The sequence below is a fragment of the Sphaerodactylus townsendi genome, linkage group LG04 (genome assembly GCF_021028975.2).
Source record: "Sphaerodactylus townsendi isolate TG3544 linkage group LG04, MPM_Stown_v2.3, whole genome shotgun sequence".
Taxonomy (NCBI): Eukaryota; Metazoa; Chordata; class Lepidosauria; order Squamata; family Sphaerodactylidae; genus Sphaerodactylus; species Sphaerodactylus townsendi.
In genome coordinates this window covers 83580220-83594713 of record NC_059428.1, presented here as the reverse complement: position 1 = coordinate 83594713, position 14494 = coordinate 83580220, and the positions used below count along the sequence as shown (strand labels likewise).

The 14494-nt window shown below is 40.5% G+C and overlaps 1 protein-coding gene across 3 annotated transcripts in view; it reads left to right on the top strand.

Moving 5' to 3' along the window:
• Positions 1–9878, top strand: part of CDKL5 (cyclin dependent kinase like 5) — an 82416-nt gene extending 72538 nt beyond the window's left edge. For 2 of the 3 annotated variants that reach the window (XM_048493644.1, XM_048493645.1), the window contains exons 16-18: positions 2050–2172; positions 3052–3171; positions 7813–9878. In XM_048493644.1, the coding sequence (XP_048349601.1) occupies positions 2050–2172; positions 3052–3171; positions 7813–8196 (627 nt within the window). In that variant the 3' untranslated portion in view covers positions 8197–9878. The remainder of the gene's footprint in view (positions 1–2049; positions 2173–3051; positions 3172–7812) is intronic. The other variant, XM_048493646.1, reaches the window with a different exon arrangement.
• The last annotated feature ends 4616 nt before the right edge of the window (positions 9879–14494 follow it).

Genomic DNA, 14494 nt, shown 5'->3' with positions numbered 1-14494 from the left:
AATTCATAGAGAGCCTGTGATGAAGTATGTGTAGCAAAGCATGGGTGCCCTGCTAGTTTTCAATAAAAATGAAACCCACATATTTTGAATCGTAGCTGCCAACTCCCATCCCTCTTTTGCAGAGATCCTAGCAGCAAGGCACTGAAGGTGATAACACCTAAAATATTCTGTGTGTTTGAGGATTTGTAATATTAAGACATTTATCTGCTTGTTCTAGATCAGTGGTTCTCAACCTTCCTAATGCCGTGACCCTTTAATACAGTTCCTCATGTTGTGGTGACCCCCAACCCTAACATTTATCCATTTTACAGATGGAGAACACTGATGCAGAGAGTCTTAGTCGACCCATGTGAAAGAGTCGTTTGACTCCCCAAAGGGGTCCCGACCCCCAGGTTGAGAACCACTGTTCTAGATCTTAAAAATCAAGACAAGTAGGTTGTCCCTAGCAGGATATTACTTGATCATCAAGCGCTTCCTTAAAAATTACATTTTTCCCAAGGTTTCCGTGCAAGGAAAATTCTATACAATTGGAAATTTCAATTAGGAGAGCTATTTTGGGGGGCCATTTTATAATGTAGCTACATTTTTTCAATTGCTCAAGACATTGTACATGGCCCTTGACATGTTCTCATGTTCACCCAAATAAATGTCTATTTACTGATATAATTCTGAAATGCCTCGGGATGCCCTAAAGGTTGTTCAGGCATAAATTTTCATTGGTTCTTCAAATGTGTACATTTTTTAAAATTACTTCCTTTATTTATCTTTTGATTTGTAACCCACCCTTCCCCGCAGGGCTCAGGGTGGCGGACAACAATAATGTAAAACAGTACAACAAAAAATAAAAAAAACATACCACCATAAAAAACAAAATCACAGTTTCAATAGATGGTGACAACCCAACCCCTTATATGTCTCCAGGAGGCCACTAGCAATGAGAGTGTCAGTTAAGACCCAGCTGGCCAGATGTAAAAACCTGGAGGAACAGCTCCATTTTACAGGCCCTACGGAAACAATTCAGGTCCTTCAGGGCCCTGATCTCCCATCTGTTCCACCATGTAGGGGCCAAGGCCATAAAGGCCCTGGCCCTCTTAGTGGCCAGCCAGATATGTTTTGGGCCAAGGACCACCAGCAAATTTTCCTTCAATGAGCAGAGGGGTCTTAAGGGGCAATATGGGGAGAGGCGGTCCCGCAGGGACTTGTTTGATTCTTTTTATGCAAATAAACTTTTTCAAAGTTCACTCACAAGTTGTTGTATCTGGACCTAGTGTGTCATTTTATGAAAGATCCAACAGTCACTTTGTGAAAGTAACTTCTGTTGCATCCAAAAATCACATATTTATTTTACTTGTTTATGATATTTATTTCTGACTGATATTCAAGGTGGATTACACAATGTAAATCAATGCAATCAATAGGATGCTGCAACAATAAACAATGTTATAGGACCAGGATTGCAGAAATTTGAAACAGGGCTATCTTCTGACCAAACCTTACGTGTTAATTATGACAAGTTAAACAATACAGAACGTGGTGTTACCTAAGAAGAAAGACAATGCATTTTGCTGGACCAAGCTGTTACACTGTAGCCCTATTTCCTTTATGAAAATACCCTCCTGAACAATTCTGTTTCAAAATGCCAGATATGTAGGAACCTTCTTGACCTTCTCAGGTCAGCCATTCTGGGGGGAACACATCAGGGAACCGACATGTATGGGGAATTGCAGATCTTGCCCATTTGCAAGGTAGCGATGGTGAGGCCATAGCCATTGCTCATATGGTTGACCTAAAAGCCAATTAAGGTAAATTAAGTTTATTAAACCCAGACTTTGACATGTATGTTATTTAAATATAGTAGGAGTAGAGGAAGTGTTTCTATTAAAGGGTTCTAATTCAGCAGAGCAATTAATCTGATCATGCCATAGTTAAGAAAAGGCAGACATAATATGAAAATAAGGACCTGTTAGTATATGTGCAGGTTAAGAGGCAAGGGTCATTCTTCTGAATTACAATTATTTATGCAATTAGTTTTTGTATCTTATATTGCAGACAGAATCCATCAAGGCGGAGAAACCAAGCATCAAGAAATCTCTCTTTCCTCTTTTTAATTCAAAGAATCACTTAAAGCATAGCTCTTCTTTGAAAAAGATTCCTGTAGTCACTCTACCCATGGTATTAATATTTAAGAATGGTAACACTGAAAAAATACTCCAGTAAATTTTTTTTCACTGATCACAGCAGCATGTATTTTTTTTCCCATGGGGATCACAGTCTCTTCATAGAAGTTAAGAATTCTGAGCCAGTTCCACAAATGAGAAAATTGTTTGGTTTCAGAAATAATCATTAATAAGTTAATTTTCTACAGAGTTATTTTATAATGTATTTTGATGCCCTTTGCATTCTTTATATTTCATGGTAATCAACTCCTTGAGAGTTGGGAGGACAAAGCCCTTTTTACTTTACAGCAGAACAAGTTTTTAGTTATATCTCCTGATACCAGACTACCTCTTCCTCTGCAAGCAGGCTCAGTAGTATTTATAAAGGTATTTTCAACCACAGTTTCACTCTGCATTAGTTAGCTTTTCAAATTGCCAAAGAGCTTTTTCTGATGAGATTTTATTTTGCCTAAAACTTCTTTCCTTTTGACTGAAGGACAGTAAAAGGCTTCCACGGATAGTACTTATCAATTTCAGTAATTCTGTTAAGCTCATTTTTCCTCAGTTTTGTGGAAGTGGCTCATGATCTTAACAGCTGTTTGGAATGCTATTAAAATGAGGAATAAATACAGCAAGGCACATATTTAATTGCTCTCTCTTTCTTACAGTGACTTGACTAACAGCATGTGAATGCTTTAAGGGTGGAGGTTATAACAAATCTGCATGGCATTTATAAATACTATGATTATTAAAGAGATATTAAAAATATTGCAATTCAGTTGCAATAATGGGCTTCACCTGAATTGCTTAGATCTGGGTGGCAGAGAGAAGGGAGGCAGCAAAGTGCATTTCTTCTTGGAAACTTATCAGCGTCCCATTTTTATGTGTCTTGCAGATGCCTGGAAGTGATAGTCAAGATCTTTTGGCATTACAGAAAGCTATTCACTCATCTAGTCATCCAACTAGCAGGCAGAAGGAATGGCATTCTGACAAAATGACAGAGATACAAAGTCATGTAAGTGAAGTTACTGCTTGATTCCATTTTAAGATCCCTGTGATATCTTGGCAGATGGTTCATCCTGCAGTGAATTCGAGAGGGAGGGTGGCTTGGCTGCAACTCAGACAGCTTAAACCACCACAGAACTGGAAGAGGAAGGAAGTGTGACTTACTATCCCAATTTTTCCCCTTAGTACATCCTTCTCTCCTGCTTTCTCTAGCAATGATGCTTATGAAATTAGTCAAATAATGCCCCTGGCAGACAAAGCAGGAGGGATGGACAACAGAATGCTGTCTCATATCTGATTCTATAGAATCTGTAATGGTGAAGGATGCCCAAATCAGCCTGCAGAATCATTTTCCCACAAATGCCAACAACAAGAAAAACCAGCAGCAGGTCCTGTTGACATATCAGCCTGACCTCCAAATCAGAAAGGATGAGAGATACTTCATCAGCAACGAACCTCACAAATGCATGACTCAGGACCAGGTGTCTTGGAGGCGAGGCTGATATGTCAACAGGACATGCTGTTCCTTTTCCTTATTCAGACAGATCTTGCCAGTGGATGCTAACACGGCCCCTGGGCTGTAGTGTTGATTCATGCCCATTCTGACATTAAAAATCTTTCTGGGAAAATATTCAAGATGTCTGGTGCAGTTGGTAAGTACTTGCTGATGGAGGGCGTTGTGTCTTCAACATTGCAGGAAAAAGTTTTTAGACCTCTGCTTAAAAATCCTTAATAAGACACCTCATTTTTGGTCAATTAAATGCCTGTTTCCAGTTTTTAATTTTGGGAGATGTGATAGAGCATGTTATGGCAGAGCTGCTTCAAGGATTTGGGGGTGATATACCTGCCATTTACATATTTCAGTCTGCTTTCAGAATAGAGATGACTTCGATTGCACTGGTAGACAGTCTTCACTTAGATGGAAGAAAGCTCTCCTTGTTGGTATTGTTAGATCTGTCAGCAATCTTTCATACAGTTGGCCGTGCCGCCATTATTCATTGGTTGCAATATGGGACTGGTATCAGAGTAGTTCTTCAATTTTTTCAGTCTGTTTTGTCAAATTAAAAGAGTTTTAACCAGAAGACCAGAATCAATGGGTTGTCTTATGGAATGTCTCAAGGTTCCATTTTGTAACCCATGCTCTTCAGTATTTTACATGGGGCTGCCAAGTTTGATTGTCCAAAGCCTGGGTTAGAAGTCAATGGTACACAAGTGATACTCAGCTCGATTTTTTAAATCTAAGATCACAAATGCATCTATCTCAAGTCTGAACCAGTGCTTTGAGGCAGGGGTCCAGTGACAAAGGCAGAACAAGCTGAAATTGAACTCAGACAAGACAGGGAGCAGTGTTTTAGAGGAATGGATCCGCTTCCCTTGGATGGAGTGGACTTTTGCAGAGAGGTTCTGAGCAGTGGTGGGATTCAAATAATTTAACAACTGGTTCCGGTGGTGGGATTCAAATAATTTAACAACTGGTTGTTTACAAGCACCATTTTAACAACTGGTTCTGCCAAAGTGGTGCGAACCTACTGAATCCCATCACTGGTTTGGAGTCTGTGGGTACTTGTAAATCCAGTCTTGTTGTTTGAAAAGCAGGCCTTCTGTCAGCTATATTTGGTTTGTCAGTTCGTGCCTCTTGGACTTAGCTGATGGCCACATAAATCCATGCTTTTATAGCTTTGTGGCTGAAATACTATGTATTTGTCTCCACTTGAAGACCATCCAGAAACTACAGCTGGTTGAGAACACAGCAGCTTAGTTACATTAGGGGCTAGATGCCAGTTTATTTTAGAGTTCAGTTCAGAGTGCTGATTATAATCTTTAAAGCCTTTCATGTCCTACTACCTGTATATCTGAAGGCCAATCTCTACCCACTTGTCCCTTTGTCTTGTGGTTGCTGCCTTCTTGTTTCCCTGCTTAAAGTTGCCACACTTGACACCAACCATTTCTTTTACATAGTAGTTCCCCATATAGAATAAGCTTCCTTGGGGGTGGGGTGTGTGTGCCATATTATACATTTTTAAGAAGTGTTTTTACGAAGTGGTCCATCTAGTCCAGCATGCTGTTTCACTCAGTGGAGAGCCAGTGAACAGGTAACAGGGACCAAGGTCTTCCTTTGATATTACCACCTAACACTGGAGATTTACTACCTCTGAATGTAGAGGTTCCCATGGTGACATGGCTAGTAGCTGCTGATGGATCCTACTGTCCATCAATCTAACTAATCCCCTTTAAAGTCCGCTACGCTTGCGGCCTTCCCTGCATCTACCAGCACATAATAACTACTTGTGGAAAAATACTTTAACTGTCCTGATTCTGTTGTCCATTAGCTTTGATGGGTTCCTCAAGTTTTAGTATTATGGAGGGGAGAAAGTAATTGCTGTCTACTTTTTTTTACCCATTCATAATTTTATAAACCTCTATCATGTCCGTCTGTAGTCATTTTTTTCATAAATGAAACAACTCAAATTCTTTAGCCATTTCTCATAGGACAGGTCAACCTCATGACTAATTTCTGACACAAATCTAGCCATTTTTCATGGCTAGAAACTTTTCTTCATAATGACTCCAGCATGTATATTATCAATGGGAACATAATTGAAGTCACTCAATATTACAACATTTTCCACTTTAGTCACCTTCCTATCTCAACATCAGCTTCAGACTAGTAATAATACAACAGCTTCTATGTAGCTGTTATGGCTTGGTTTCTCCACTCATACTGGTACCATAGAGGAATATGTTTTCTAATTATGTTTTCTAATTTATTTGACTCCAGGCAGTTTTTGATACCTAAAGCAACACCACCCCAATACATCCCTTCCTGTCCTGCCTATAGAGTTGTGATGGCGAACCTGTGGCACATGTGCCACATGTGGCACACGGAGGCCTCCCGCCAGGCACGCAAGTGCCCGAATCTCCCCCTCCTTCGTCCATTGTGGTCACGTGGGGGGTGCCAAAACGTCTCTCCACACAGGCTGATTCAGCAGGCCTTAGCAAGCCTGGCCGACTGCTGCCAGTGCCTGTTGTAGCCCGCCCACTCTGTACAGTGGCTTGGAGTGTCCAGGGGGCAGGGGAGAAATCCCCCTGTGCTCGCAGGAGCAGGACTGGGGAGCTCCGCCTCCCCTCCCTCTGACCCAGCGTCCCTTATTCTCCCTTAAGTCACACGCCGCACAGGACAAGGGAAGCTGAGCTGGAGCCCAGCAGCAATAGAACTGATGATGATGCTGTCATTTGTTTGGTAAATCTTCTGATGGGGGGTGATTTGTGAGAGATTTATATGCTTAAAAGTTAATTTCCACTTGCACTGGCTTGGAGCTGTTTCTCAGGCCAGCCTACCTCACAGGGTTGATGTAAGAACAAAATTAGGAGAGTTGATGGGGAGAGAGCCATGTATGTTTTGCTGGGAGTGGGGGGTGATCTGCGAGAGATGATGCTGATATTTGTTTGGTAAATCTTCTGATGGGGGGTAATTTGTGAGAGATTTACATGCTTAAAAGTTAATTTCCACTCTAACTGGCTTGGAGCTGTTTCTGAGGCCTACCTCAGCTGTTTCTGAGGCCAGCCTACCTCACAGGGTTGGTGTAAGGACAAAATTAGGACAGAGGTGGCGAGAGAGCCATGTATGTTTTGCTGGAAGTGGGGGGTGTTTTGTGAGGTGGTGCAAAAAATCATTGTTTGGTCGTGGTGGGGAAGGGTGGCTGCCCATACTGGGGGGGGGGGCGCCAAATTCAGGTTTTGTCCCCGGGCTCCAGTTTGCATAGATACGCTTCTGCCTTTGATCCATCCACCCCCCACCCCCATCAAGCTTTCTCTGCCCATGGATCACAGGGTTCAGGGGCAGTGACAGATTTCCCATCCACCACCACCCCCCCATCCAGCTTTCTCTGTCCATGGATCACAGGGTCCATGGCCTGCATTTGTGTTTTTCCTGCAGGAGTTAGTTTAAACTACTGTGCCACTTTCTTGATAATCAGTGCCACCAGCATAGTCCCCCTCTGGTTCAGATGGAGTCCTTCTTTTTTATACAGATTTGAATTGTCCTAGAAAGTTCTCCAGGGCCTAACTAATTAAACTCTTTCCGCATAATTTTTCATCCATACATTGAGACCCCTAACATGTGCCCTGTTTAGCAGGCACTGTATATGGAACAAGTTGCAGTTCTGACAATACTACCTTTGAGAAGATGCTGTAAGGGCATTTTACTTGCAAGAGTTTTTAATTTGGTTTAAGATGCACTGTGTTCTTGAGAAGGTAGGTAAATAAGTTTTTCCTATAGCTAATGTGTTTTTTAATTCTAAGAATTGTAGTCCACCTTGAGCTACAATGGAAAGGCAAAAATGGAAATATTATAATCAAATAAAAAACTGAAGAAAAAGGTGAGTTATTTACATCAAAATAGAGTAATTGTGTAGAGAGCAGAGAAACTTCAGCAAGAAAACAATCCATTTTGCTTACAGATGGTCAAATATGTATACATATGAAATTTCTGAGTTATGATAATGCAGTTAGATTGCCTGTGTATTTGAAAACTAGAAAACGGATTAAAAAACACACACCATTTTTAATAATGTAATGACTATACAAGCATTGTTCAGTAGTTGCAAAGAAATTGTTCATTCATTTGCCTGGCTCGTTCTTTTTGTTTCAGAATCAGCCTTTAAAATCTCTTCGCAAACTGTTGCATCTTTCCTCATCGTCAAATCATTCAATTTCTTCTGAACCCCGTTTCCAGCCTCTACCAAGTCAGCCAGCTAAAACTTCCTTTTCTGAAGTTCGGATTCATCCTGTAAGTCAGGGTTCCACCAGCAGCAACATACGGCAAGAGTCCCAGTCAAAAGGTAGAACAACGCTCCAGATCCCTAGCCAGATGGAACCAAGCTGGCATGTTTCCCCAGTGAACAGGAGTGCCAGTGATGGGACTTCATACCCTGATCAAATGCCTTCTAAGAGTGGGCAGAATGGGCATTCATACAACCGAACAAACCGATCTCGAATGCCAAATCTGAACGATCTAAAAGAGACTGCCTTGTAATAATACTCCTACAAACACTATTGCAAGGATTTTTCAAGGGGTCTGGTGGTACTGGTGATCGTGTTAGGGACTGAAAGACCAGCTTTATAAAAAGGTGTGTGCAATATTGAATACATCAAGCTATTGTTCAGGACCGCATCGAAAGAGATCATATGATGAAATGAACTTTATTGAATTGCCATTCATCTAATCCCATGACAACAGAATGTGCACTTCAGGGAGAATGAACTTATTGCCCTTTTCTCTTAATTTACATTCCAGCTTAGTGCACATATCTGTCTGAAAGCTGTATAGGCACTTTTGGTGGTTAAAAGAAATGTCTTTAGACCTGTGCCCTTAGAAAAATTCTTGCTGCCTAGATTTAAAGTTTTTTTAATGTGGGGTTTATGTGATACACTTGTATCCCTAATAGGGGTTTAAAGTTCAGTTGTACGTCTTTTATTTGTTTTTTAAACTTCCATATTTGATAGGATTTGTAATATTTATTTATGATCTACTATTGTATTGTTATAATCATATCTTATGTTACAATGTAAAATTATTTTGAGCCGTTTGAAACATTGTGATGCAGTGCAACAGCTACAATAGTTTCTATAAAAACTAACATATATTGCATTAGGATTATTTTTATTATATACATGCACACACATAAATGAATATATATAAAAGTGGTAAATAATTGTCTTTTTAAAACTATACTCATTTAAGAGAAAGTATTGTTATGACACTATCTGCCATATTTTTATACATTTGTGATATAAAGTGCAGTATTATACTTGTAATAAAAGGGAACTGAATGTGAATCGAAGTGCGACTGTAACAATATGAATTTTGCTCAGCTACTACTAGATGCTGTGAAACTGGTAACAAACAAAATACAGAATTGTCCAACTTTGTTATAGGCCTTTTTTTTCTGGAGGTAATGGCTAAAATATAACAATGAAACCATAAAACATGGAATATTTTCCCACAAATGGGCGCTTACCTTTCCTCACTGCTGTTAATGGGTGATAAGCATCTGCATTAAGAAGGCATAATCCTGATATGGCTTGCAGTCTTCCGTATGGGAAAACTGACTGGTAAAAATGAATTGAAGCAGGTGCTTTTCTACTCCAAACATGTGGTGAGAAAACCAAAGAACCACAGCATGAGTTGCAAGTGGCAAGCCAAAGGTGGCATGACGAGGCACTGTAAATCATGGTATAAGATTTTAGGCCTATGTATATTCTTTGCACTTTGTTTGAAATTGTATTAACCAGAAAGTAAAATATTGTATTTAAATGTTTGAGAGGCTGTGGCACTTTCATTTGTTTCCAGGATGTAATAAAACATTGTGACATTGATGTTTGAATGTTGGAAAGAACAGTTTTCTTCTGAAGCTTAACTTTCTTCTAGGCCTCTCATAAGAATATTTCTGTGGACATTAAAACTTCACTGTCTTCAGAGTGCTGGATGTTTTTTTTTTAAATCTCCTACAGAAATTATTGGAGTAATTACTTTGTAAAAGGTGGGTTTCAAATTTAATATATGTAGGGGCGAATAGTCCTTTTGCTTACAGTTTACTATAACTCAGGAAAGACAAAAATGTAATTATTCCATTATAAATGTAGAATAAATGATGAGCCATGGAATGTCAGAACAATACACTGTAACTCATTAAAGTTACCCAGTTCTTGGATGTATAATTTAGTCTCTATATGTTTTCCTAGCACATTTCTATTTTCTCCTCATAAATGATGCTGAAGAAAGCTGGTGGTGTACTTTACTTAGTAGCATGCACGGAGTGGGATAATAACTATGGTCAGTCCTGAAAGCAGTTTTTTTAAAAATGCCAGTTGGGATTGCCAGCTCTAATTGGGAAATACCTGGAGATTTTGGGGATGGAGCCTGAGGAGAATGGGGTTTGAGAAGGGGAGGAACTTCAGTGCAGGGGCGTAACGAGGCAGCCCTGGGCAAACTGTAGCCCTGGGCAAAACCTGAGTTGGATGCCCCCCCCCCATGGGCGGCCACTCCACCACGACCAAATTTCTTTTGCACCAGGACATTGGTGCCTGCAGGGGGTGCATTTTTAGACATACCAGCACCAAAATTTCAGCATATCATCAGGAGACTGTCCTTATGCTACTCCCCAAGTGTGGTGAGGTTTGGTTCAAGGAGTCCAAAGTTATGGACTCCCAAAGGGGGTGCCCCATCCCCCATTGTTTCCAATGGGAGCTAATAGGAGATGGGGGCTACAGTTTTGAGGGTCCATAACTCTGGCCCCCCCCTGAACCAAACTGCACCCTCAAACTTAGTTAATCTCCAGATGATACCCTGAAATTTTGGTGCCAATACATTGCAGGAACATCCCCTGCAGGAACATCCTAGAAATTTGCCCAAGAATCTCTGTTCTGCATTGAGTTTTCTGCATTGCTGTCAATGGGGGTTGCAGGCTGTGGGGGGCATATTTCTGAAGGCACCGTCTCACAACTTTCAGGGTCTCATCAGGAGACTTCCCTAATGATAATTCCCCTGTTTGGTGCAGTTTGGTCTTAGGGCTAAAGCATGGACCCTCAAAACTGTAGCCCCCATCTCCTATTAGCTCCCATTGGAAACAATGAGGGATAGGGGCACCCCCGTTGGGAGTCCATAGCATAAGGACAGTCTCCTGATGATACGCTGAACTTTTGGTGCCGCTAGCCTAAAACAGCGCCCCCTGCAGGCCAAAAATGGAAAACCACTAAAATACCCCCAAACGAACCCAGCATTTTGATGCCCCCCACAAGGTGATGCCCTGGGCAGCTGCCCACCTTGCCCAATGGGCATTACGCCAGTGCTTCAGTGGAGTATAATTCCATAGAATCTACATTCCAAAACAGCTATTTTCTCCAGATGAATTGTTCTCTGTCACCTTGAGATCAGTTGTAATACTGGAAGATCTCCAGCCGCCCCCAGATGTTGGAAACCATAGTACCAGTAACTGTGGAAGATGCAATCTATAGTACAGTGACGTTACACATGTAGTAAATTAATTTTTAAAATCATCCTTGCCAATCTAGCAGGCTTCAAAGCAAAATCCAGCATTTCCACTACTGCAAGAATTGTGGATATATCTGTTTTGATGCTGAGAAATTAAGGTAGTGGAGCAACATCTGAAATAGTAAGCAGATATTTATGAAAATCACAATGAGAAAGTGAGAGCATGGTGGGCCTTTGTAGTATCTGGAGTCATGGGTATTTCAGTCATGGGTGTTTGTTAGCAATCTTCTGAAAGATATACAAAAGCCAGGGGCAAGGGATTGGATGGTGACTGCAGTTAGAGTTGAGCGTGAACAGGGAAAAAAATGGGTGGATCTCTTATTTACCTCAGTAATTCTTGGATCCAATATTAATTTTGTGACTGGAACACTAAACAGTACTGTTCAAATGTCATAAGATGGTGGCTTTTTAGTTGGCTGTTTTCTGGAAATGAGTAATGTTTCTTACATAGCTGGTAACCTGCATGTTTTTTATTTATTCTTATTTATGAATGTTTCCAATTGGAATTTTTCAGCAATTAATTAATGACACTGAGATCACTAATTGTACTTTCAAATGTTTAAAATTAGTATTGTCATTTTGTGGTGTAAAACTGAAAATGTATATTTTCCCCCCTGTGGGATCCAAGTTATGATTGATAAGCCTTTATTTGGCATAATACAGTAGAATCATAACACAATACAAAAACTGTGATAAAGGAGCATACAGATACAAAAGTGTGAGATAAAATATAAACTATTGGTTATGCATCACCTCCAATAAAAAAAACTTGCTACCAATTCACAAATTTCATTGTCAGAATTGTCCAAGAGGAAAGGGAGTCAACCTGACTGTCCCATTTTGCTGGGTATCCTAGAAAAGATATTGGAATATTTTAATCTGATGTTTGCGGATTTAGGGCAGGGATCCAAGTTATAAGAAAGTATGCTTTCCTTGTTTTTTTCTGTAAATAATTTATTTAGTTTAATTTGAGCTACACATCCTGCTTGAGTGTATGGTGGTCTTTAGTAATTGAAATATAAATCTATTTCTAAAGCATTGTAACAGGTTCACTCTTAGTTGGTTTATATAGCCAATTGTGTAACATACTAGTTTTGTAAATGTGCTGATCTTATTAGGCTAATGGAGATTTGTATAGCTTTGTCAGAAGGGAAAAGCCTTTTAGCTTCTTATTCAAGTTTGAGCTTTTAACTTCACTGAGATTAGAGAAGTAATTTCTATACCCAATAGCTTTGCCGAGGAAACATCAGCTAACCGTAGTCATTTTTTGTTTCTCAGATGATATTGGTGGTACAAAACACTCTGTTAGGATTATGCATCACTAAAACAGTATACATTTTCCAATGGGATTTTAGATTTTTTTATATAGAGAGATGGAAAATCATCTTAATGCCTTCCCTTCCATGGGTTGAAGAACACCTTTTAGATCCAAATCCATGATTTATTATCATGAATCTGATTAAAATTATTTGTAATAGAAACATTCAGGAGCAAGATTCTATTGCAGTAGAAGATTCTAGTGCAGGGGGGGTCTCCTTCCAGCGATTCTATTTCCAGATGTTCATGAATCCTCATACTTCCTCTTACTCAGCCCATGTCATGCCTGGGCAAGTGGCCAATTGGCTATGCTGGCAGGGGCTAATGGGAATTGTAGTTCATGAACATCTGGAGAGCCACAGGTTGCAGACCCCTGTTCTAGTGAAAGTGGATTTTCTCACTCCCCCTCTCCCAGCAGTCATTTGTGAATCCCAGTTTGTGTATCAGTAGTCATGCAATGTAGGCAAGCTGTGCTAAGCAGGGGAATACAAATGAAATTACTTCTCAAGCCAGTTGTATTAGCAGCGCTACTTCTGATGCAAATGATTTTGCATTTCTGAAAATTTGTCCTGAGGTGCAATAAAAATCTCAAAAGTGGGCAGATTTTCATGAAGCACAAGCATGCTCGATTAAACTTTTTTTTTAATAGAACCTGTTTCTGAGAATTTGTAGACACTACCTAAGAGCATAAGAACATAAGAACACGCCAGCTGGATCAGACCAAAGTCCATCTAGTCCAGCTCTCTGCTACTCGCAGTGGCCCACTAGGTGCCTTTGGGAGCTCACATGTAGGATGTGAACGCAATGGCCTTCTGCGGCTGTTGCTCCCGATCACCTGGTCTGTTAAGGCATTTGCAATCTCAGATCAAGGAGGATCAAGATTGGTAGCCATAAATCAACTTCTCCTCCATAAATCTGTCCAAGGCCCTTTTAAAAATATCCAGGTTAGTGGCCATCACCACCTCCTGTGGCAGCATATTCCAAACACCAATCACGCGTTGCGTGAAGAAGTGTTTCCTTTTATTAGTTCTAATTCTTCCCCCCAGCATTTTCAATGGATGCCCCCTGGTTCTAGTATTGTGAGAAAGAGAGAAAAATTTCTCTCTGTCAACATTTTCTACCCCATGCATAATTTTGTATAGACTTCTAATCATATCCCCTCAGATGTCTCCCTCTCCAAACTAAAGAGTCCCAAAACGCTGCAGCCTTCCTCCTCATAGGGAAGGTGCTCCAGTCCCTCAATCATCCTTTGTTGCTCCTTCTCTGCACTTCTTTTTCTATCTCCCTCAATATCCTTTTTTTGAGATGCGGCGTACTCATTGGTGAACTGGACACAGTACTCCAAGTGCGGTCGCACCTATCACTGCTTATTTATATAAGTGGCATGACACCTTTGCAGCTCTTTTATTATCAATTCCTTTTCTTCTAATGATCCCCAGCATAGAGTTTGCCTTTTTTACAGCTGCCATGCATTGAGTTGACATTCCCATGGAACTATCAACTAAGACGCCTAAATCCCTTTCCTGGTCTGTGACTGATAGCACTGACCCCTGTAACGTGTATGTGAAGTTTGGATTTTTTGCCCCTATGTGCATCACTTTACATTTTGCTACATTGAACTGCATTTGCCATTTCTGGGCCCACTCACCTAATTTATCAAGGTCCGCTTGGAGCTCTTCGCAATCCTTTGTGGTTCTCACCACCCTACATAATTTGGTATCATCTGCAAACATGGCCACCACGCTACCCACCCCTACTTCCAGGTCATTTATGAATAGGTTAAAGAGCACTGGTCCCAAAACGGATCCTTGGGGGACACCACTCCCGACATCTTTCCATTGTGAGAACTTCCCATTTACACCCACTCTTTGTTTCCTGTTTCTAAGAAATACCTGACAGCTGTGTTAGTGAAAATGGAAACATATTCGAATAGATTTCTTAGAAAATACTTTTTTCCAAAAAG